The sequence below is a fragment of the Parasteatoda tepidariorum genome, chromosome 9 (assembly GCF_982258835.1).
Source record: "Parasteatoda tepidariorum strain Cologne lab strain chromosome 9, Ptep-v5.0, whole genome shotgun sequence".
In the NCBI taxonomy this organism is placed as follows: domain Eukaryota; kingdom Metazoa; phylum Arthropoda; class Arachnida; order Araneae; family Theridiidae; genus Parasteatoda; species Parasteatoda tepidariorum.
In genome coordinates, this window is record NC_141763.1 from 11,649,080 (window position 1) to 11,673,396 (window position 24,317).

Genomic DNA, 24,317 nt, shown 5'->3' on the forward strand with positions numbered 1-24,317 from the left:
CACAACATTCAAGGGATTGGGACATATTATTCCAGGAGATTTCCGGGAAAACTTTAAACTCATAGTATACTTACTTTAATATGTCAGCATTAACATAAACTGTTTTCATACTTAAATTTTAATGCAGAAAAAGTCGGGTCGAAACGGTTAATAAGGCAGTAATATTACAGCATGCATATTGACACTAATTTCTTTTTTTTTTTCACAAATTAAAAAATGTCTGGATTTCTGAGGCTTCCAGAATAAATATGATCAGATTTGGGAGGTTATACCAGACTGCAGTAAAATCAATTTCAATCATCAATAATTTTTTTACAATCATCAATCATCCTATAACATTTGCCAGCTGACTTGAAGCGAAAAATAACCAGAATGTTAGAATAGAAAAATATAATAGAATATCCATAATAATAAACGCAATGATTCAGACAGAAATCTTTAACAGATTTTTCTTTCTTAAATAATACTCAATATAATATGAAAGAATAAACATAATTATTTTTTCCCCTGTTCAAATTGAAATTGTACAATTTGAAACCATCAACTAACCCTTAAATATTCAACAATAATATAGGGTAAATACAACATTAGAATTAAAAGAAAAGAGAGAGATACCTGAAAAGCAGCAGTGACAACTGCTTTATCAACATTAAACAATTTCTTCTCAAATGTCTTTGTTACACCCTCGGACCAAGCTGCACAATTGAAATGAGCATGTAATTCACCTGAAAGGATATCAAAAATTAAAGATGACAAATAATTAAGGACAAATACTTTACATCTAATTTTAATTGCATAGATTTAAAAAAAATTTCGTGTCTACCAAAGAATATGAGGAGTTGAAAGTACAGTACGCAAAATAGCAAAATGGATCATTCTTAATAACTTTTTATCTATTCATCGGATCTTTCTGTTCTAGGACTCAATCTTAACGGTTTGAGGGGGTGACCTCTAGTTTTAATTAGGGCAGACGATATCTTAAGACAAGAAATCAAACAACAAAATGTACTTTTTCTGAAAAAACATAACTTTTTTTCGACGTATTTAGATTTCTGAACCCCAAAATAATGGAAATCTGGGAAATTTGGTCCCAATAGCTTAGTCAGGAGTGTGGTTCAAAGTTTGGACCCCTTATTGCTAATTTTACTTTTGGTGTATTTCTTGAACTTTTAAAGTAAATTGAAAAATTCAACGATAATTGATTGAAAAAAAAATGTTTAACTGTCATTTTGGAATTCTCTATTTCTGCCAAGGTCTTGTTTTTATGAAAATCTTTTCATAATTTTGTAAATCTGAAATTACCTTAGCACTGGATTGTTTCAGTCAGGTTCCTGTTTTGGTGAAGATGTGAATATAATCTCCTGCTTTTGTGAAAAAGTATACAACTTGTGTCTGTTAAGCAGTTGTAGTTTAAAATTATGTATATAAAATATCAAAGACTTTGTTTTTCAAAAAAAATACTTAGTTAAGTGTACATTTTTAAAATGAACTAAACTGTTAACAAACCATTTCTAAAATAAAATATTAATAGAAAGATCAATTAATAAACTAATTTACAATTGCTGTTTTTGAAATAATTTGCTGTTTAATTGCTGTTTCTGAAATAAAATACTATTTGAAGTACTTGTTACCAGGGGTCTGTTTAGAAGAAATTTGGGTTTGTTAACAAACCCTTCACAAAATATCTTTTCATAAAAACAGACCCTTCACAAATTTGTTTATCTTCATTATTGTTTTGTTTATTGAATAAACCCGGAGGAGAAAAAAAGAAAGACGGTTCAGAACGAACTAAGTTTGCCAAGTTTCCTTAAGTTTAAATTCCAAAGAAAATATTTCTACTTTTACAAACATCGTGTCTTCATTCTTATTGATATTAAATGATAATTTTTTGTTGTAAATAAATAATTGATCAATTTATATTTATTCAAAAAATTAATTAATAGAATATTATATAAATAAAAATTAATTTCTGACAATTTTTAAAATAAAATATTATAAATTTAAGAATTGTTTAAGTTTACTTCATGCGCATGGGTGCAAGTTGGAAAAAAGGCCAAGACTGAAAATTTTTTGACTGAAATACCTAACATACGCAATACCCCCTCGACCTATGCAAACTATCTAAGAAAGCTTTACCATAATACATCAAGTTTAAATACTGTACAAAAAATATTTATTCATCTGTCTTTTGATAAAATAACAACAGGACATAAGAAAGTAGACCAATAACGTAGACCTAAAAAATATTTTTAAGGACAGAAAAAAAAATTCCGATTTCCGTCTTTGAGTCAGTCTTGTTTCCGTCCGCGGACATTTTCGAAAGACGGAAATCCATCCTGGGGACGGAAGACTTGCACCCATGTTCATGCGTAACAGATTAAAAGTGATACATTACTAAGCTGTGTTATTTAAAATACGAAAATTGAAATTATTAAAAATGTGAGTGATTTTGTTTCCATTATTCGTCCTAAATAAATATTCTGCGTTGAGCAGTATAGGCAAAATACCAAATATTTGTATGTTGCATCTCTAATTTAGTAGCAGCAATTGTTGAGCAGAATCTTGTATCTATTTGCAATTTAAAAACTTCTTGAAAAGGCTTTCAGCAATTTTAGCAATAACAGGACCCCATTCGCGCAACTTCACAAAATCAGGATCCTGGTTGAAAGAATGTGACTTAACGCTTATTTTATATTCGCAAATTATGAGTAGTTTTTTTTCACAATTTTACAAAAACAGGACCTTTCACAAAATGTCTGGACAGACCCCTGGTTACTACAATAAAATACTTTATGAAATGTTTGCTACTACAATAAAATACTTAATGAAGTGTTTGTTACTACAATAGAATACATTATGAAGTGTTTGCAATTAGAATAAAATATTTTGCTAAAGAATATATTTTTACAATAAGATAATTTATGAAGAGTCTGTAGCTACAATAAATATTATTTGAAGAGGGGTCTCTTTTTATAATAAAATAATCAATGCACACTCACATTTTAACAATAAATATTTTGTGAAGAATCCAGAAAAAAAATCTGATGGGAAGAGGCAGTATAAAAGGAACGTATTTACCCTCTACCATAATGAAGCAACTTCAACAGTGTCATAACACAGAATAAAATAAGGAAACAGGTACAAAAATAGAAGAAAATGCAACAATGAGGAAAAAATATTGGATAGTCGTTAAAAGTAGATGTTAGGGGTTGAAAAGGGGTTCAGCAATCCTATCTTTAGCGCTGAATACAGACAGGCATTTTGTAAAAAAAATTGATTATTCAGAGTTAAGTTAACTTATGACATACCATTTGTTTCAAAAATATTTTTAGATTCTGGAACAGATTTAAACCCTGTCACTTCAAGCTCTTGTATAAGGTCACTCATAATTGTTGGCCGGTCTTGCAAATTTTGCAATGATTTTGATCTCTGAATTTTCATCTGTTCCCTGTAAAATAAACATTAATATTTAAAAAATCATTTTAGAATATTACTTTCTATAGAATACATTACTATTTATAGTGAATATTATAATCATCAACAGTGATTCAATACAAGAAAAATTACAATAAGTCTTCAATAATCAGATATTATTGCACAGTTTGAATTTCAATACCAACAGCTGTCAGCTCTAAATTTTTGCTAACTAATTACTAATTTTAACTAATAACTAATTACAAACTTTACTAATTTAAACAAACTAATGTGTAATAAGTAGAATATTTCACAAAAGAGACATTTCATGTTTTTTCTTAATTAATAAAGAAAAATAAAACAAAATAAATTTTTTAGCACTAGTACATTCACGAATAACCATTATAAGTTAAAAAATTATCAGAGCATATAAATATTTAAAAAATTGCATTAAAATACAATAGAAAGTTCTACATGCAGAATTATCAGAACTTAATAAATTTTTAGCACTAGTACATTCACGAATAACCATTATAAGTTAAAAAATTATCAGAGCATATAAATATTTAAAAAACTGCATTAAAATACAATAGAAAGTTCTACATGCAGAATTATCAGAACTTCCGTAATTTTTCCAGATAGATAAATAAAGATAAAAACATACATTTCTCAATAAAAAATAAATAAATAAAGGATAATTATTATTAATTAGTATATTATAACATTTTACTACTAGTTAAATGACACTTAATTAAATACAGTATTTATTACTGTGAAATAAATGTTACAGCTAAAATATGGATAAAAAATATATAAAAGTAAGAAGAACTTTCTCCTCACTAAAAAAAGTCTTTTTTAATCCTTTTTTCCTTCATGTGATAAGAAAATAAGAGCTAACAGCATAAACATTCAGATAAAATAACACTAAAAAACAAGTGGAGTTCCCACTCGATTTCAGAAAAAAAATTACCCGACTTCTCCAGGTATTCAGGTAAATTTCAATGTAAATCGAGACCATATTTTCATTAGAAAACTTTTGATTCTTTTATTTGTAATGCGAAATATAAGATTTTCTGAGTAAAAAATATCATTAAATGAAGAAAAAAACATTTCAGTTTGACTAAAATGAGAAATTTTTTAACAAATAATTGCAATAATAGATGTTAGAATTATTTAACTCAAATCTCAATAACTGATTACTGTTATTGACAATTTTAAGACTGGTTATTTACCAGGTATGTTATAGAAATATTCCAGGTTTTTGTAAAAAACAAAAAGGCAACTTTCCCTGACTTTTGGAGTTAAAATAAAATTTTCTGACAATTCAAGGTTTTCCCTCTTCTCACTGACCCGTGGAAACCCTGAATAAGCTCCAAATTGTAAAAGTAAAATAAAACAATCATATTCAGTGAAAAAAATGATAAATTTAAACAAGAAATAGAAGAAAAAGAAAAGTTTTTGATCTTATGAAAATCATTAGGCAAATATTATAATTATGTGAACAAAATGCAACTCAAATGAATATCGTGACAATTATTTAAATTATAACAAATCAAACATTTACTTTATAACACTTAATATTTTTAGTCTGTGCTCAAATAGTTTCACCCGAACATATCGTAGTTTACCTTGAGCTTTCAACAGGGTACATAGCTAAACCTCTCAACAAAAAATAAGCACCTTTAAATTAGCTTTTAAGTTATCAAAAAATGTTTTTAAGCACTATATACATTAACAAGATGCAAAATAATTTTAAATGACTTTACATGATCATGATAAAATAACTAGTTCCTGACAAAGAGCTCTTTTCTTGATTATATTAGCCAGCATAAAAAGATCGAGAGATTTTTTGGTTCGATTTCAGAGGGTGAAAAATGAAGCCTGAAATTGAGAATATCTTGCAAAATGCAACAGAGTTGCACATGAGATTGCAAGAATCTCACAGAATCCAGTTCACAAGCGGACTTCCAAGTATTTAACCAAATATGTAACACGATTGACGCTAATATATGTTACATGCTGACGGTATGCTGAAACAGATTGTGGTCGAATGAATTGCAAAAAAGTTGAATAGAACAATGCCAAAACCACGCTTTTGCATAATACGCAGCAAAAATCAACATGGTAAAGAAAAAAATCTCATTTTCGAAAAGGAAAATTACGCAGTTTTTAAAACAGGGTTCCCACTCTATGATGAGATTGAAATTCAAGGACTTTCCAGGACTTTTCAAGGACCTTAATCTAAGACCAATTTTAAAAATTATTCTCTTCTATTTTACTAGAAGCAACAATGCTTGTTGTGGCAATAATTAATTTCAAATATAATACCTAAATGCTTTGCCTATATAGAGAGAAGAGAATACATGTATTATGGACTAAAATTTATATTTTTTTAAAAACAACCCTACTGGTTTTGCATATTAATTCACAAAATCATTTTCAGTGCAATCTATAACTAATGGTAATGAGGTGTTAATGGTGAAATCCTTTAATCCTGTGTATTTCCATGTGAAGGCTGCATGAAAGACAGAGCTAAATCTTAGGTATTCCATGACTATTCCATAACCCCCTCCTCTCCTCTATTAAACATCGTTTCTGAAATTATTCATCCATAATTTACACAACCTTCTCTAAATGTTATGCAGCAACAATTTTTTCTGAAAATAAAAATTAGAAGGAACATATCCCATTTTCACCATGTTTAAAAGCATTATTCGTTATGTGCAATCCACAATTGCCAATGAATATGACCTGGTGGGAATATTTCTCTTTTAATTCACACTGAAACTTCTAATAGAATTTCCAATTGACATAGGGTCCATCCATGGATAATTGAAGTATTTTAGAGAGCTTTTAACCATCATCCATGCATTTGTAAAAAGAGGACAAAATATTTTCTGCAGTTCTATGACCCATAAATTGGGAGGTAAGATACTTAGTGCAAACTTTATTATCAATTCCTTACCATAATGTCCATCTGCTTAGATTGTAGAGACTGATTTAACGTCTCATCAAAGAGTACAGTGTAGCAATCAAGATTTTTCAGCTCATTTATAAGAATCCCTTTGAAGTATAGTGCCAATCAAAAGGAGCCCAAATAGGCTCACTTTGTGGCACTACAAAAAAATTGTCTCGCTATACAGCTATCAGCAAACATATTGGAGAACAATTTACTAATCCCTTCACAGGAGTTACATGAATAATTACTAGTGATGCACTTCAGCCTCCAGAGAATTTCAGCATCAAGCTCATTCCTTTTGACCAGATAAGACAATGTCACCTCGGCCACTAAAGTTTCTGTTTCACATGGGGCACACGATGTTGAAGGAGTATTTACACCAGATGAATTAGATGTTGATGTCTTTGGAAAAAGAGAACTCAGGGCATGAGACTGCTTTTTTGTTTTACCGTTCTTTCATGTGTGATTTCAGAGCAGATTCTTCCATTTTCGCGATATCGATCTCCTTCATGTACAATCGGCACTTGGCTCTGAACTTCTTTTCGGGCATCGATAAAATCCATTCTTTATAAGCTTGATTATCCATCCATTGGGGATTAAAATAGCACTTCCCAGGCATAACTAGTCTAAACTACATAACACAAATACGAAGTAGTGCCTTTGCGAATACGCTTTACAATTAAGTTTTGAAATGACGCAAACGTAAGGACAAGTGCGGATGGTAAAACGGCAAATTTATTGAAAACTACAAGGTACATATTGTTACAAAATTCGAGAGTATTCCAGTTTCGATAAGAAAAAAGAAGATCTAAGCATATGCGACAGAAGATGAAGTGGAGTCTCGCCCCGAACGCATTGATTGTCTGCTGTGCTCCGCGCGCTTGGCAGACACCAAGACGCTAGGCCCGGTTAGAAACGGTGGCGTTAAAAACCACGTGAGAGAGCTCGGGAACAAAACAGAAAGAACGAGAAAGATCCGTAGGTGTTTTAAAAAAAGGGCCGCCGGCAGTATTGAACAAATTCAAGGACCTATCAAGTTTTTCAAGGACCTAAGACGTTTTTCAAGCACTTTCAAGGACCTAAATTTAGCAAAAAAAAATTCAAGGACTTTCAAGGACTCTCAAGGACCGTGGGAACCCTGTAAAATCATCCCATGAAAAAAGCATCTTTAAAGGCATTTAAAACACTAAAACAATAAGCAAACGAAAATGATGTTCTAAGGTGGATTTTACAACAGATCCCCTTTATGTTGCAGATTTTCTTACGGTCAGCGACATCCTGGAGCTTATCTGACATGTGTCAGATAAAGAGGATAAGCAACAACATTTCTACACCTTCAATTAATCTTTGGGTTCAGTGAAAATTATAATAAAGAAAACCTTGGAGTTAAAAGTCCTCAGAAAATCTAGAGTCAAACATTTCAACTATTCAGTTCTAAATAAGAGAAGGAACATTTTAGCTTACCCTGTAGAATCAACTGATTTTTGTTTCCTAAATAAAATTTTCAATTCATTACGAGGAGCATCAGGTACTTCGGGTTTTGCGATAGTCAGAGATTTCTCGTTCATAGCCTGAATGCTGTCAAAGTCTGGTGTAGGTTTGAAGACTGCAAATTTTCCTTGACCCAATACGCTGGACTCTGATAAATTGCAGAACGCACAGAATTTCTTTACTCTGAAATAATTTTTAAAAACAAACACTTTTTTTAGTACAGCATGAAGAAGCAAAATGCAAATAGTACCAAAATAAAACAATGAAAATTTCATATATGAATATCTCAAAGTTCAAAGGACGCTGAACAAATTGAGATAAATTCAGAGCTAAATATGTTCTAAAAAAAGTAGAAAAATACATTCTAAAATAGTACTCTAAAAAGTAAAGGCTGAAATATAAAAACAGCTACTAGTAAATAGTTCTCTCTAAAGTAAAGACATGAAACAAGAATAACTATTAATAATTATGTATCTAATGATAGCTGACTGTAAGTCTAAATACAGCAAAATGACAAAAATAATTATGCATTAAATAGATAAGAATTGGTTTACAATTAATAAGCTTAGTGATTAGAGTAATGGGAAGAATAAATCAAATTGAAATGAAGCAATAAATAGCTTTTTCTTCAATTCATCAAATTGGTCGAATATTATTGAGATTTATAGTAAGAGATATAAAAATTGTGATTTTTCTGACGAAAAAAAAAATTTTATTTCGAAAAATATTCAACCTAACAAGGTGTTGAGGTAAAAAAAAATCTTCGACATCATTAACATTAGGAAGATACATCATGCCAAGGGGAAAACATTTTTTTGACATGAAAAGGTTTTCAAGATACTTTGAGATATCGAGAGTATACTGCACTGTAATACAAAATATTTTATCTTTAGCACATATTTTACTAATAATCCACTGCAGTGATTCTTACATGTACTGATGGCACTGACGCATTTTTTCTGTAAACAATTTTTTATGTACTTAACATTAAAAAAAACTTTAGTGAACAGAGAGGGTAAATTTATAACAACTTTCATCCAGGTATTGGCATTAATCTAGAAATGACTATGCACTTTACCTTATGCTCTTCCTTCTCGGCAGCTAAACCAGGTCTTAAAATTTATGGTACTCCGTTGCCCCGAGACCACATCACTTTTACTCAGACCACCATAAAATAACAAGGTTCATAGCCAGATTTTTTAACAAAAAATAAGCACTGAAAAATACTTTTTGATCACTTGCCAAAAAAAAAAACATAATTAGGATATGTGCAGTAATAAAAAAACTTTTATATCATTTAAAGTTCTTAATTTATCAGCAAAATGCAAAAACATTTTCAAAAACTTTACATAATCATGATAAAATAATTAGTTTTGCAAAAATATCGCAAATCAAGGTAAGCTTTTTTTGTAACTCATGATGACAATCGACACACCTAAGAAAAATTCTACATTTAAAAAGATAGAAAATTAAGCACTTTTTACAAACCCTGAATTAAAAAAGCACCTTTAAGGGCTTTTAAAATATGTAAATCAAAAATAAACATCTTCAAGCACTTTTTAAAAAAGCTACGAACCCTGAATAATTAACACTGGTTCTCAGGACCAGCAATTAATACAAAGGGGCCGTATGCTGTTTCAGTTTTTTGATTTTCAGTTTCCTTTTTTTGGTATGTGTTTTTGTCACATTAATGTGCTAAGATGTCATTTGATGTTTTAAGATATTACACATTCCCCGTATTGTAATTTTTGATTAAATTCACTTCTTTAACTGTTCGAAACATTAAAACTGACCAAAGAAAATGTATACCAACTAGAAATATCTTTTAGTTATTTGGTCAGTACCAATTTTTTTTTTTTAATTTCTACCCCTGACTAAACCATGGCAACAGATTTCCTCAATTTCTGCAGGCATTTGAACAACTACTTGTGTAAACCTGCTTTTCAGTATTTATAGTTTGTATTAAGTAAGAACTCCCCTAGCCATTTTATTTTATTTTATAACCGTCGTTGAACAGCCGACCCAATTTCATGGGTTTACGACTACTTACGTTCAACTCCGTAGCCTTGTAATTTTGAACCAATCCAGAAGACAAGGAAACTCCAGGATCAGTACCCCCAGAGGTATTGATTTGTTGTGGGAACATGGAGGACTTTGAGACTCGACAGATTTAACGTGCATCAGTCACCATTTACTACACGGGGAGTCTTCGGCCGGCGAGGATCGAACCCACGACCTCTTGGATATGGGCCCAGCGCCCTACCGACCAGGCTATCCCGGCCCTCCCCTAGCCATTTGTCTGGACTCTAGTCGGTGACTAGGGTAACAAGGTATAACTATTTCCACTAGGGGTGTGGAGTCATTGTTTAGCACAGGTTTTGGCCCGAATTGGCTAGAGAGGGAATATTTTTCTTCGGTATAATGTGCTAGCCCTAGAGTGAAGAGAAGTTACCCTCCCTGAAATGCGTTGTTTTTGTTTCTGTGGCAACAGACAGCCTCACATTTTGTGGCAGGGGGAGTTCTTACAGTAGGCAAAGTATAAACATTCTTTGATAGGTGCTGTCAATTAAAACAAACAGGCCGAAAGATTGAACCTAGAGTATAGAGTAAGCTCATTTAAATTAAAAAGTATTTTAAATGAAAATATGTAAGTTTGTAATTCTTAAAAACCGAACAAAATATATAAAATATTGGGTGCCAGGTGCCATGGTGACCAAGATCAGTAGACCCCTTGTAAAGTCATAAAAAATAGATTATTACATCGAAAATTATGCTTACTTCAGCTCATTATCAGGTAAACCATCTGAAGAAATTAACATCTTTTCAGGACCATCACATGCTAAAAAAGACATAACAATAGGTAAGGTATTTTACATAGCAAATTTATATTTAAACAAAACCGCAGAATTTTAAAACAATTTGAACTGTAAAACACGTACAGGTGTAAGGAAGTCTTTAAAAAAAATAATAATAAATATGTATTTTATTATTATTTTTTTGGTATTTTATTAAATTATTAAACCAATCTTCTTTTCTTTTTTTTCTTCTTTAAGTTAATTATTTAATGGATAAGAAGTATTGAATGTTCAATACTACAACATTTTTAATATATTTTAAAAAATGTAACTTATAGATTTTTAAGTTAAATGTTATATATATATATATATATATATATATATATATATATATATATATATATATATATTTACATATAAATTATAAAAACTATATAAATTACGCTTAAAAAATTATAAGCTATTGGAATTAAATAAAAATATGCAAAATTCATAACATTAATAATTTTAAGTTAAAAAATTTATCTTATTACTTTTATAAATACTGTAAAAAAGAAAAAATATATAACTTCTTTTATAAAATTGAATTCTGACAACAAAAACAAATTCAAAATACATTGCCAACTGCTTATTAAACTAGGGAGTGGAACCTGTAAAAGTGACCACCAGGGTAAAGTGATCACCTGAGTAAGGTGACCATTTTCAATAAGTTTTATTTAAAGAGTCATTTTTAAAGAGTCTTCATAAAGTGACCACTTCTATATAGTGACCATTTGACTTGGTCCAAAGGGTGGTCAATTTAGACAGGTTCCACTATATTTCATTTTACAAAGCAGCTAGTTTTATAACTGACATCACAAAAATAAGAAAAAAAGACAGATTCAACATTTAACTTTACAAATATACGAAACCTTAAGAATCAATTACTACATTCATATTTTGTTCTAACTATTTTAATTCAAAATTGGTATTTTAATTGCTGATTAAATCTTAAATACTATAATGTAATACGTGGTATAAACTGCTCTTTTAAACAATAAAGATTTGAATAAATATTTCATCAATACAAAAAGGGAGAGCCGCGATGTCTCAGGGGATAGTGTTAGCCTTCCACTGAATTGAAACAGGTTCACATCCCAGCGAAGGCGGGTCGATACGAATCCACATCCGGCTAACCGTGGGAGGTTTTCGTGGTCTTCCTCACCATGTAACGATAATGCGAGTTGGTTCCATCAAAAAGTCCTCCATGAAGGCAAATTTCTCCCAATACCTGATTCAGGAGTTCCCTTGTCTTTTAGATAGGGTTCAAAACTACAAGGCTACGGAGTTGAACATTAGTAGTCGTAAACCCAAAAATTGAGTGAGCTGTTCCACGACGGTTATAAAATATAAAAAGAAAAACTACAAAAAGGGAGCAACAGAGTAATAAACCACTAGTTTCCAGATAACTGCACATCTAACTGCCCACACAAATATCATTCACAAAAATCTTCTGTCAAAAGAATTATTAAAAGATGTGGCATTATGATGTCCTAAGCCGTTCATATTTATTATATAGAAACAAATGCGTGTCCTTTTTATTACCTGCCCTTAATGTATCTATGTTTTCATAAATATCTTGATTACTCTGTGCACCAGGCACTTGTACAGCTGGAAGACTCATTATATAGGAGGGGAACTTCCTTCCACGAAACCTTGGACGTCCAGGAAAGCTGTTGGAAAAGAATATATTTTCAGAAAACAAATAAATAGTAGTAAGTAAATAAAGTTAATATTGAACATTGTACAAAATAGTGAATTATTAGATCTGGATACGCAGGTGGTTTGCAATATAAGTTTCCTTGTTTAGACCAATTTAGTAAGAAATGGTTAAGGGAAGAGAAAAATGATTTCTAGAAAAAGCAAATTTGAAAATCTTTATTGCTGCACTTTTACAGACTAGGCTGTGTAGGGATCAGGGAACTGGCCTTGAAATCAGAAAGGCTTTGGGCTCGAATCCTGGGTAAAGCATGGATGTTCTTTCATTCTCTGTACTATCTGTCCTTAATGTGGGAGCAACGTTGGCCCAACTAATAGGGTACCCCTGAAAGAGTGGCCAAAAAATCTGCCCTGTAAATGCCTGATTTGACGAAATGTTAAAGCTGGTGGGTGTTAGAAATAAAATAATTTAAAAAACAGTCTCACTTTCTCGAGTTATTTCGATTCATTTCAAATACCAGCAATAAATATTGTTTTTGTTCAATTAAAACAATTGTTTGTTTGTTTATATTGCTTCTCTTTGCATCATTAAAACTTCTGATAATTCTATGTCTTTTTCAGCCCAGTCATCAACACATTGTAAACATTTTTAAAAAAATTCGCTTCTTTAAAAAATTGTTTTCCAAGGAATTTCTCAACAGGCAAGCTAAGATAACTGTCATCTATTTGTGCAATCCGGAAAAAAGGAAGGAAAAAAAAGCGTGAGAAATGTTTAAGTCAAATTATTTTCTTTTTCACTGATTTTTTTAAGGATGGCAAGTTTCTTCTACAATGGCAAAAACCATATTGTGAAAAATATGTTATTTTACAAAAAGAAATATCACATACTAAATTAATTGTTTTAACATTAGTACAACTGAATATTGTTGTATGCCTAGAAGGTCTGAAAGAGTTAATTTGGAACTTCCCAGATTGTTTGTGAGTAGATCAAGTAGACATCCAAATACTTAAAATATAATCATAATTAATTTAATAACAAATATACATACAGACTCTTTTGTTAAATTCTTTAGTAATGATTGACAAAAATATTTGATTAATCGAGAAACACTGACTTTTCAGTTATACCTATTAGTTTCTTAGATAATTGAGTTTTCTTTTCTCTGTAAGTAATAATAGAAGATCTGTTAAAATACACTTGCTTTTTCAGGTATCTACCGAAATATTTTAGAGGCCACCCTAGTCCCTTGAGCCGTTCTAGGTATAAGGTTCCATACATATATATATTCCTATAAGGCTAAAGCATGAAAGATTAAATAGATGACTTTCACATGTTAGCCTTACAGGACCATTTCGTGAAGGGAATGTAACACACATATATATATTATATTCAGTAGTATAAATGTCTTTGTCTTTCACTTTATGACTCAAGTATACGCCATTCACTATTTGTAAATTTTCTGCCCTAAGGCAAATATATAATATAAGATAATAAATTAGATCAAATTATGAAAAATCAGAATTATTAAATACTTTCAATACTTCATTTTTTGAATTACGGAGCAATGAAAAGATAGAAGGGCTAATATGGCTTCAGCCATCAATCTAATGTTAAACAATTTATAATAGCAATTTAGTTGAAATAATATTAGGAATTTCCAAGCTAACTAATATATCATTTCTAAATAAATGAAAACTATAAAGCAAAAAAAAAGAATGAATTTCTCAAAGAAATAAAACTATTTATTTTCTTTCAACATTTTATGTAAAAGGTCATAGAAAATCTCCAAATCATAATTATAGACACTTTTAAAATATAATCAAAATTTTATTAAAACAATCAAACTAACAAAACACATTTTAGAGTAAATCCTTATACTTCATTAGCTATTTATATTGATGAAAAAATTTTCAGTTAATTTGTCTTACATTTTATGGTGCAAAATGTCATCTCTTCTAGGTCTTCCACGCCCTCTCATTCTAAATAAAGAGAAAAAACAATAAGGAACAAAACACTAAAATTAGATTATAACAAAAACAGCCAATGTCAATATTGGAATTTTTTTAGTGAGAACAAACTAAGTCAAATAGGAATTGATAGAATTATGATTCCAACTGAATAAATGTCATTAACACAAAAATATAGTCTAACAATCCTAAGGTGAGCTCTTAATCAGGTCAGTTTCATAATTGTTAGAAAATTTACAATAATGTTCTTAACAGGTTTGTTTTCAGAATAAGCGACAAAAATAACTTAATATTTAAGGAAGTAGGTAGAAAGGTATTTTATTTGTGTCCCACTAGAGCTACACAATGGGCTTGATAAATACATTCACGTAAAATAACTTTAATACAGTCAACCTTGATACATGGAATCTCAACATCTAACATAATTTTGTTACGTCAGGGAAACAAAATTCTTACTTTGTCAAACAAATTTCACTTATTTGGCTTTTATTTACTCAATATGGATTTGATTTAACTATTTGCGTTCATTTATTAACATTCAGTAGTTATCAATCAAGAAGGAATCACATTATTTTATTAATAATTTTTTTTTTTACTTTCTTTTTCATACACCTTTGTTTCTTGCCTTTCAAGAAAAATAAATTTGAAATACTGTTTAAAGTATCAACAGATATGCATAATATACACAAAGACTGTATACAGAAACTTTTTTGGTGTTACTCGTTATAAAAAATATAGCTATGTATAAGATTAAACAAGGTCAAAATTAGGCGGCAAAGAACAGGGATGAGAGTAGTCAGAAAGTAAAAAAGAGGAAATCCCAAAATATTTATTTTTATATATATATATATATATATAACAAAAATGTGTCAAAAAAAGTGGGATTTTTAAACTTGTAAACCATGTGAACATAAATCCCGATATGAGACTTTTAAATCACGTAAATATGAAATTCTACATCGAATTTAAAAAATGCGAAAATACAAATCATGATTTTTTAATTTTTTGATCACGATGCATAATTTTTAAATCGCGCGATATTACAACCACAAAAGCGAATCACGATATTGGATTTTAAGCTCGCGTGAATACGAATTGCTACATAGGGCTTTAAAAGCTCGTAAATACAAATCGCGATATTGATTTTTTAAATCTCGTAAGTAAGAATCGCACTGTACAATATTTAAATCGCCTGAATAAGAATCGCAACGTTCAACTTTTAAATCAGGTAAATACGAAAATCGAGATTTGATAATAAAATCGAGATTTTAAAAATGCATAAATACAAAACACGATATTGGATTTTTAAATGTCGTAAATAAGAATAATAATATACGATATTGAAATAGCGTAAATAAGAATAGCAATGCGCAACTTTTAAATAAGGTAAATACGAAAATCGATTATTCATATTAAAATCGCGTGAATAAAAATCAAGATATTTGCAGAGTCTGAACTTGTGATTTCTAAAAGGCTTGTTTGTATTGTTTTTGTTTAGACATAATAAATAAAAATTTACAAGATTAATTGAATGAGCAAATAAATATTTTCACCGCAAATCCACCTCTATTTTTTTCCTCTTTTTTTGTTTGTTTTCACGCCAGAATACAAGAAGCAGCGACGTCTGAATTACGAATATACGAGCTATGCAGCCGACGGATAAAAAATACGGAAAATCTTATTTTCTGTGCGTGAAATCGGAGAAAAGAGCTAAAATAAGTAAAAATGCGGAAGGGTTAGCAGCTATGGCGCAGATTGAATTTTCTGTTTATCTTGGAAAATCGCAAATAAATATAATTATTTTACTTCAATGACTGAATTTTAAAAAAAACGGGATATTTATTAGAAAAAACCGAACTTTTAGAGAATCTGAGTTTTTGATAAAAAGGCTGAAATTCGAGAGACAAAAAAAAATCTCATCCCTATATAAAGGTCAACCAGTTTTATCCCTAGGAAATGATTTTTAGAGAAACTTCAGAGGGAGGAAAAAGGACTTCAATAATTTCCCTCCGCGGAAAATTAAATTCCTCATAAAATATTTTAACTTGTGCAAAAAAAAATTTCAGCGGAAATTAGCGGGAAAAATGGAAAAATCTGAAAAAAAGCGGAAATCCGCGAATCCGAGGAATAATCTCATCCCTGAAAGAAAGTGTTGAAAATACAAGTATCAATAAATTGCTCACAGAAAGTTTTTTCATTGAGATTTTGTATCAACAGAAAATGTTTCTTTTTATCGAAGTTGGAGTATCAATACTGTTCAGTAGACTATTGGCATTGTTAAAGTATCTATCATGTTCAATAAGAACACAATATCTTGCCTACAAGTTAAGACTTCTGGATCAAGAGATGCGGAAGATGAAATCAAGAATTTCAGAGTATGAAAATATAATCAACTGTTGAAATTTCAAAATCTTAGTTTACTATGCTAGATAAAAACACAGCAAAAAATAATCAAATTAAAAATACATTTATTAAACATTCTCAGGGGTAATTGTTAGCCCAACTCAAAAATCCTGAAATTTTCTCGAGTAAAATGATTAATGACGCATTTCAAAAAATTAATGCCTTTATAAATTTAAATCATTGGTATTTTCACAACATGAAATTCTAAATAAATTATGCACAGCATAATTTAAATGAATAATTACGTATAAATTCCGTTCTTTCTCTAATCACATTTATTATTCTACAACAAAAAAATACTTATAAATGAAAGAAATGCCAAGTATAAATTCTAGTTCTAATACTCTCAAATAAAATAATACAAGAATTTTTACACACAAATGTGATCGATGATTTATTGAAACTTCTGGACCTTGGATTTTAAGAAACTTTCAGATCACGGTTAGCGAAAAATCCGGATTTTTTCCAAAGTACAATCATCTCTGCATTCTTGAAAAATAAAACAAATCCAGTCAACTCGATTGACATTACAAACAAAAACAAGAAATAATTTTACATTGAAAACATAACATAAATCAACTTAGAATTGCAACATTTTCACTAATCATTTCCTTCAGAAAACTAATGACAAAACCAATTTTTATCAGAGAAAAATGGTTGCTTCATGATCATACTTTGCAACTGTTTCTATATATATTTTGCTATATTAGATAAAAACATAGCAGAGAATAGCAAACACAAAAATACATTTATTTAACATTCTTGGAAGTCAAAAATTAGTTTAATCAACTCAATATGACAAGCGACAAAAAATACATTGCTTTGAGACATAGCAATCATAAGATACAGAAGAAAAAAAATCTCCAGCTATCTTACTTTCATCAAAGCAAGTAAAACTTTTTTTTTTTCCAGAGAGAATTAACTTTGCATAAGCCTATTTTGCAACTGTATAGTAGTTGAGTACAAGTATTGTCTGTGTATTGCAGGCATGAGATTGTATAAAAAAAGAGAAAGCACATAAAAATAAATCAAATGTCAGAAGAAAAAATGTAGATCATAGCAGGTATATTAAAAAAAATACACCATAAAAACAATCAGTCATGAAAATTAAAAAAAAGAGTAAAGTTAATTCAGCATTACGATGAATCAAATCTCACGTTTAGAAGACAGAGAGGAAGCTTGTTTACTTCTTATTTATGTTTTCAAACAGAGATTGACACTACAAACATGCCAGGAAAAAACTAATTCCTGTTTCAAAACTTTCATTGGAAAATCGAAACACTTACATTCGTGATTAACTATTGTAAATTTGATGCACGCAGCACTAAAACTGAGTCAAATTATATCACAATTCTTCAGTTTTGTCCACATTTTACTGACCTTTTTAACTTTCTGGTTGTTGTGTTCATGAAATTATAACAGACATTCTTTTCTGCAAAGTAAACCAGTTTTCTAATATTATTAGATAGGTAATCGGTAAAAACGAAAAAATATTCATCCAAATTTGTTGTTTTTTTTGGTGTACCTGCCTAAGATAACAGAGAAAATATATATGTTTTACCTAATCTTGTGAATGAATGATTTCTGACAACTCAAATGATTGCTCTCACTGTCCACAAATTTGAGATCATGAGGTTTGACTGTAAGATTATTTCTCCCTAATTATTAACATACTGTATATTTTCGTAAAAGAAGAAATGTTAAACAATAACTTAAGCTTTAAATAAGATTTTTTTAAAAGGAAAAAAAAAAAAAACAAGATCCTCTTCTATGAAAAAAAAAATCTTACTTTTATAAAATTTAAAATTGTTTATTTTTGAACCCTGTGGCAGAATCGCGGCAACACTGTCGCAGAGCGCTACCAAGTTCATGCAGAAAGATTTCTCCTTTGTAAAGGAAAAATTTCGGTATTCTTTTCTGCAGAAATTTTCATTCTATTGTTTGATATCGATATTACGATTGATTTCCAAATTGTTTTTAAAATCCTATATTTTTAATTTGATATTATTTATTACAACAACAAAATCTTTAAAAGAAAACACGCATTTAGCAACCCCTTTTTGAAGAGTCCGATTCATATGTTTTTGCCTGCGATCTTTTTTTCTGTAGTTACTGCTATGGATTTCACAATTTTCTTCTCTTTTTTTTTTAATTGTGATGACGATTTACAAAATGCAAAAAAGGAAATTATCAGTGTGTTTTTCCCCTACAAAATGCAAGAATATTGGCCATTAAATTACAGGGTGCATAGCCAAATCTTTCAACAAAAAATAAGCACCTTTTAAGTACTTTTTAAGCACTCAAAAAATTTTTTAAGCACTATATACATAAACAAAATGCAAAATAATTTTCAAAGACTTTACACGATCATGCAGGGTGCGTAGCCAAATCTTTGAATCAAAAATAAGCACTTTACAAAAATTTTCAAGCACTCAAAAAATTCATATCCAATCAATGATATTACTGAAAAACAAAAACTTTTTATAAACAGTTTTAGCGCTAAAAAAAAAAACCCAAAAAGAAACGGGCGTAAATCAAAACAATCAGTACTTTCCCACATCACCGAGTGAATTCAACTTGACCCTGAACTCAGAGCAAAAGTACCCTTACCCCCTACGTCAAAAAAAAAGTGTTAGAAGTAAAATAAAATAAACAAGAACAAAATTAAAATAAATTAAAAAGAAAAACATTTCATAAGGATCTGATATTCTCTATCCGAATTGGAGCACTCGGGTTTCGGTTTCAAGTGTGCGCGCATGCGCAAGTCATAACGTGGGTATGACATGAAGTCTGCGCGAATTATTACGTAGCAAACTTCTCATTTTTCGCACTTTTTCAAAACGCCAGCTAAAAAAAGCACCTTTAAAAGCTTTTAAAAATGAAATCCCCAAAAAAGCACCTTTAAGTACTTTTTACAAACGCTACGCACCCTGTCATGTGAAAAGCACGCTTTTGGAGAAAATCGACATGGTAACGAAAAAAATCTCATTTTTGAACAGGGAAAATTTAGCACTTTTAAAAAACATCCAATGAAAAAAGCACCTTTATGGGCTTTTAAATAACGAAAATAAGCCCTTTTTAAAAACACTATGCACCATGTATTACATATTCAATTAAAAACCTATACTTTATTTTAATCGAAAAGTTTTTTTTTTTTATAATTAAATTAACGCTTTGTTACTTCAAACTATTTAGTAACATGTATAATTGTTATTTTTAAAAAATATCTTGCAGTATTTATTAGTATTAGAGAGGCATGTTGCAGAAAGCCCGAAAAAATTCTGCCACAGGGTTCTCCAATAATGTTAATGTTTAATAATGTTAAGAATCTAAAAATTCTTATTCTATTTGTTATAAAAAATTCTTATGTTAAGAAGTAGTTCTTAACATTATGGGGGCATTAGCCTTATCATTTATCTACGCTCCATCTCAACTTACACTTTAGCAGTGACAGATGATGGGCTGAGATGATGTTTGGGGGGACGCTGGAAATCTTTTCTGGGCCTTCCCCTCGTTCTTTTAACGATCGCCGTATTTCCAACTTTTTCAAAGTGAAAGGACGCAGCCTCCCCACCTTCAGACGGTGTTTCAGGTAAAGCATTAAAAGCAGGAGCAGCATCTGTACTCGGTGACTGTGACGGCAAGGAAATTGCGGATTCAGAGACGGGGGGCACTTCAGGTACATTTTGCGAGTCGTCCGCACTCGAAGCATGGCCCAGGCTTATCGCTAGCTGATGGTTATATGAAATAGTAGTTTTTTCTCCTTCGTCATCATCTTCCGCTGCTGGCAGTTCAATTTCTAGTCTGGTAGTGTTTCCAGAAGGCTCATTAGCCATTTTATTTACATCTTATACACTGTAATGAAAATCAGTTAACATATATATAAAGGATAAATAATGTGAAATATGCTAATTAAATGCGAGTTCAGATAAATAAAACCAATAGTTAACTGCTCTAAAAATAACTTAGACAATCTTTAACAAAAAAATGTACCATTCCTCCAAGCCACTTTGTTTCCAGACTTATTAGTCCATAAATAATGTGATATGTCGTTTTAATGTATACCTCTTAAAATAAACTATATCTAAATTAAGTAATATAATTGTTCATCGTTAACACAATTCTAGGTAATTAGCTCTCAAAATACAAAATCTCAAACCTATTTTGCAGAACAATATTTCATAATAAGGTTTAATATTGTTTGTAATATTGTATTCATATTATATATTTTGATATTCATAATTTTTCTAAGTCATTATTCTTGATATTTAGCATTAAGGAAAATATGAAATACAGTAGGGAACCGATAATCCGGAACGATCGGGACCATCGCTTTTCCGGATAATTGATTTTTCCGGTTTTCTGAATCGGTACAATTAGCCGTTTTTTTATTGTTAAACCCAACTAAAAAATATTTGGAAATAATCTTAAAAAGAATAGAAAACTATGAAGTAATACACTAATGATTATTTCCAAAATGATGGTAAGGTAAACATCTTTCAAAAAAGAAAGAAAAATCTTACAATCTTATGAGGAAATAGCATTTTTTTTTAAAAAATGGCGGGAAAATTTATCGAATTTCGTTCTGGTTTTTTGGTTTTCCGGTTTTCTGATTTCCGGATAACAGGTTCTGTACTGTACCATTATTAAATGTGCACTCAGGTTAATAAAACCAATAGTTAACTGCTCTAAAAATAACTTAAGCAATCTTTAATAAAAAAATTTACCATTCCTCAAAGCCACTTTGTTTCCAGATTTATTAGTACATAAATAATGTGGTAGGTTGTTTTAAAGTATACCTCTTAAAATACACTATATGAAAGTTAAATAACATAATTGTACATCGTTAACACAATTCCGGACAGTTAGTTCTCAAAGTACAAAATCTCAAACATGCTTTGCAAAACAATATTTCATACTAAGGTTTAATATTGTTTGTAATATTGTATTTATATTATACATTTTTATATTCATATTTCAAAAGTTAATATTCTTGATAGAGGAAAATTATGAGAAATACCATTGTCCAAAAAACACTCAGATTAATAAAATCAATAGTTAACTGCTCTGAAAATAACATAAGCAATCTTTAATAAAAAAAATTTAAGCATTCCTCAAAGCCACTTTGTTTTCAAACAAATAATATGAAAGGTGATCTTAAAGTATACCTTTTAAAATACACTATAACAAATTGAATAACAGAATAACATAATTGTGTATCTTTAGAACGATTTCAGGTAGTTCTCAAAATACAAAACTACACAACTGTTTTTCAGAAAAATATTGCTTGGTATTCATATCAAATATTTTTATACTCATATATTTAAACTTTACTTAGTATTTGTACTTAGTAGTAAGTATTTGTACTAAGTTCTTAGTAGCTTACATGATACTTAGCATTGATAATACACATTCATAATAATTCAAAAGTAACTTTCCTGTGAAGAAATATTGAATTGTATTATGTTAATCTATGCTAAATAACAAAACTGTACATCTTTAGTACAATTCTTGCCTAATGTTCTAAATTGCCTAATGTTGTAAGATTTTTCCATTCAATATAATACACATTCAAAAACATTAAAGAAGTCAACTATCTAACATTTGCAATTGAACTACTATGTGATGAGGAAATACTGAATGTATTAATCACCTAAAGTAAATTATTTACTATTACAATGTAAATAATATGTTATAATAGCAGTGCAAAGTATGCATTGAAAATAAACAAAACACATTTGGCTATTTGATCTGAAGAACAACATTTGAAATTTTAAGGAAGTGTACCAATAAAATTACAAAATTGCTAAAAATGAATATTTCAAGTCTTTGATATTTTAAATAAAAAGAAGTTAATTTATATGTAAAAAAAATATATATATATATATACAACAAAATATGAAGTTTTAGGCAAACGAAACTAAGTTTAATTTACTTAAAATTATCAAATATCTAAGATCTGAAACATGATACATATAAAACTATAGCAAACTAAATCCAAAAATTAGAATAATTCTATTCATAACCAATTCATAATCAAAAAAAACTTCAAGAACTACAATATGATTTGAATCATACCTTTAATTTAAATTAACCCTTCTGCAAACACACGTTTTGAATGCTTAAATTTACACATTTTTCATATCTATCAGAGCACTGCTGAAAAGAAAGCATGGTATAATATTATTACATGTATATTTTATGGTAAAAACCCGTAGTCTGATAAATCTAATGTTAAACTGATAAAATCTAGCTTTTACTAAAGTGGCATGTTAAAAGTCCAAAGTTATGCTTTAAAACGATTTTTCACCTTGCCTTTGCCATCAACTTACTAGTAAAACCAAAGATTTACCAGACTTTGAGCTTTTACATAATCATACACTGTCATTTTGAAATAACATTTTATAGCAACTTCTTTAAGAATATCAACAGAAAACTAGTCTTAAAATATTAGTGCCTAATATGAAAAGTATATATATTTTGAATTTCTACAAGAAAAAACACTAGATTTCAATATTCACAAATTTTTCTAGCTTATGATTCTAAAAACTTTTGTGATAAAATTTTGCAAATTTTTTTTAAAACATTAATTATTTTTTAAGAAAAAAATTATTATTATAACTTTTTAAAAAAATTATTACGTAACTTCGTATTCAGAAGTATTTAATCTGCACTTACGACTATCAAAAGTAAAAATATTAGTACCTTTCGCTATACACTCTATAACGGTTTTTAACGTAATTGACCATGTTTTATTACTTTTAAGAAACAATAACTTTTATTAAGAATTCAACTTCGCTGATAAAATAAACTTTTGGTTTCGAAAAAATATTACAAATTTAAATAAACTGCATGGAGCTGCTATGATGTTAAAAACACTGCTTAGTAGTACCTATCAATTACAATTCGTCATCTTGAATAACAGAATTAGATATATATCGAATTTTAACAATTGAATTATTCATTGAACTACTAGTGAGTGCTTTGCTTTCATTAAAAGTAATTGATTTTTTTGCTTAAATAAAATACTTATACATTTGATACAAAGAAAAATAAATAATATAAATACAAATATAAACAAACCAAGAAGTGATTAAAAAACTTATTTTCTTATAATAAAACTTCGTGAAAATCTAACAGTTTTCTTAATGATAAAATTTTATTTCACAGTAAAATGGTAATTCATTAAAATTCAAAACTAGAACCAATTAAAAGTTTTCTAATATAAAATTAATAATTAGTACGATCAAAACACTGGACGCACAGATATTTTTTTATTTATGTATTTATGCCTGTGTTGAGATGTTTGAAGTTTAAAACTTTTTTCATAAATTAGCATTAAGAGCCATTCTCACTGCATGCAAACAATTTCTGCTATGAATTCGAGATGCTGTTGTTGTTGTTACTTTACGTCGCACTAGAGCTGCACAATGGGCTATTGGCGACGGTCTGGGAAACATCTCGGAGGATGATCCGAAGACATGCCATCTCAATTTTGATCCTCTGCGGAAGGGATGGCACCCCCGCTTCGGTAGCCCGACGACCTGCGCGCGAAGTCGAGCACTTTACGGTAGCACAGTTTAACGAGG

The 24,317-nt window shown here is 29.6% G+C and overlaps 1 protein-coding gene across 12 annotated transcripts in view; it reads right to left on the reverse strand.

Annotated features, from left to right (window-relative positions):
• Positions 1-24,032, reverse strand: part of LOC107452250 (histone-lysine N-methyltransferase 2C) — a 164,250-nt gene extending 140,218 nt beyond the window's left edge. For 8 of the 12 annotated variants that reach the window (XM_087150867.1, XM_043052938.3, XM_043052935.3 and 5 more), the window contains exons 1-9: positions 23,812-24,024; positions 22,807-22,887; positions 20,167-20,583; positions 14,287-14,337; positions 12,244-12,371; positions 10,643-10,703; positions 7,838-8,047; positions 3,309-3,448; positions 616-725 (exon numbers count right to left, since the gene is read on the reverse strand). In XM_087150867.1, coding sequence (XP_087006993.1) covers positions 616-725; positions 3,309-3,448; positions 7,838-8,047; positions 10,643-10,703; positions 12,244-12,371; positions 14,287-14,337; positions 20,167-20,564 — 1,098 coding nt within the window. In that variant the 5' untranslated portion in view covers positions 20,565-20,583; positions 22,807-22,887; positions 23,812-24,024. Of the gene's footprint in view, positions 1-615; positions 726-3,308; positions 3,449-7,837; positions 8,048-10,642; positions 10,704-12,243; positions 12,372-14,286; positions 14,338-20,166; positions 20,584-22,806; positions 22,888-23,811 lie in introns of all 12 variants that reach the window. The other 4 variants (XM_071187064.2, XM_071187070.2, XM_071187069.2 and 1 more) reach the window with 4 other exon arrangements.
• Between the last annotated feature and the right edge of the window lie 285 nt (positions 24,033-24,317).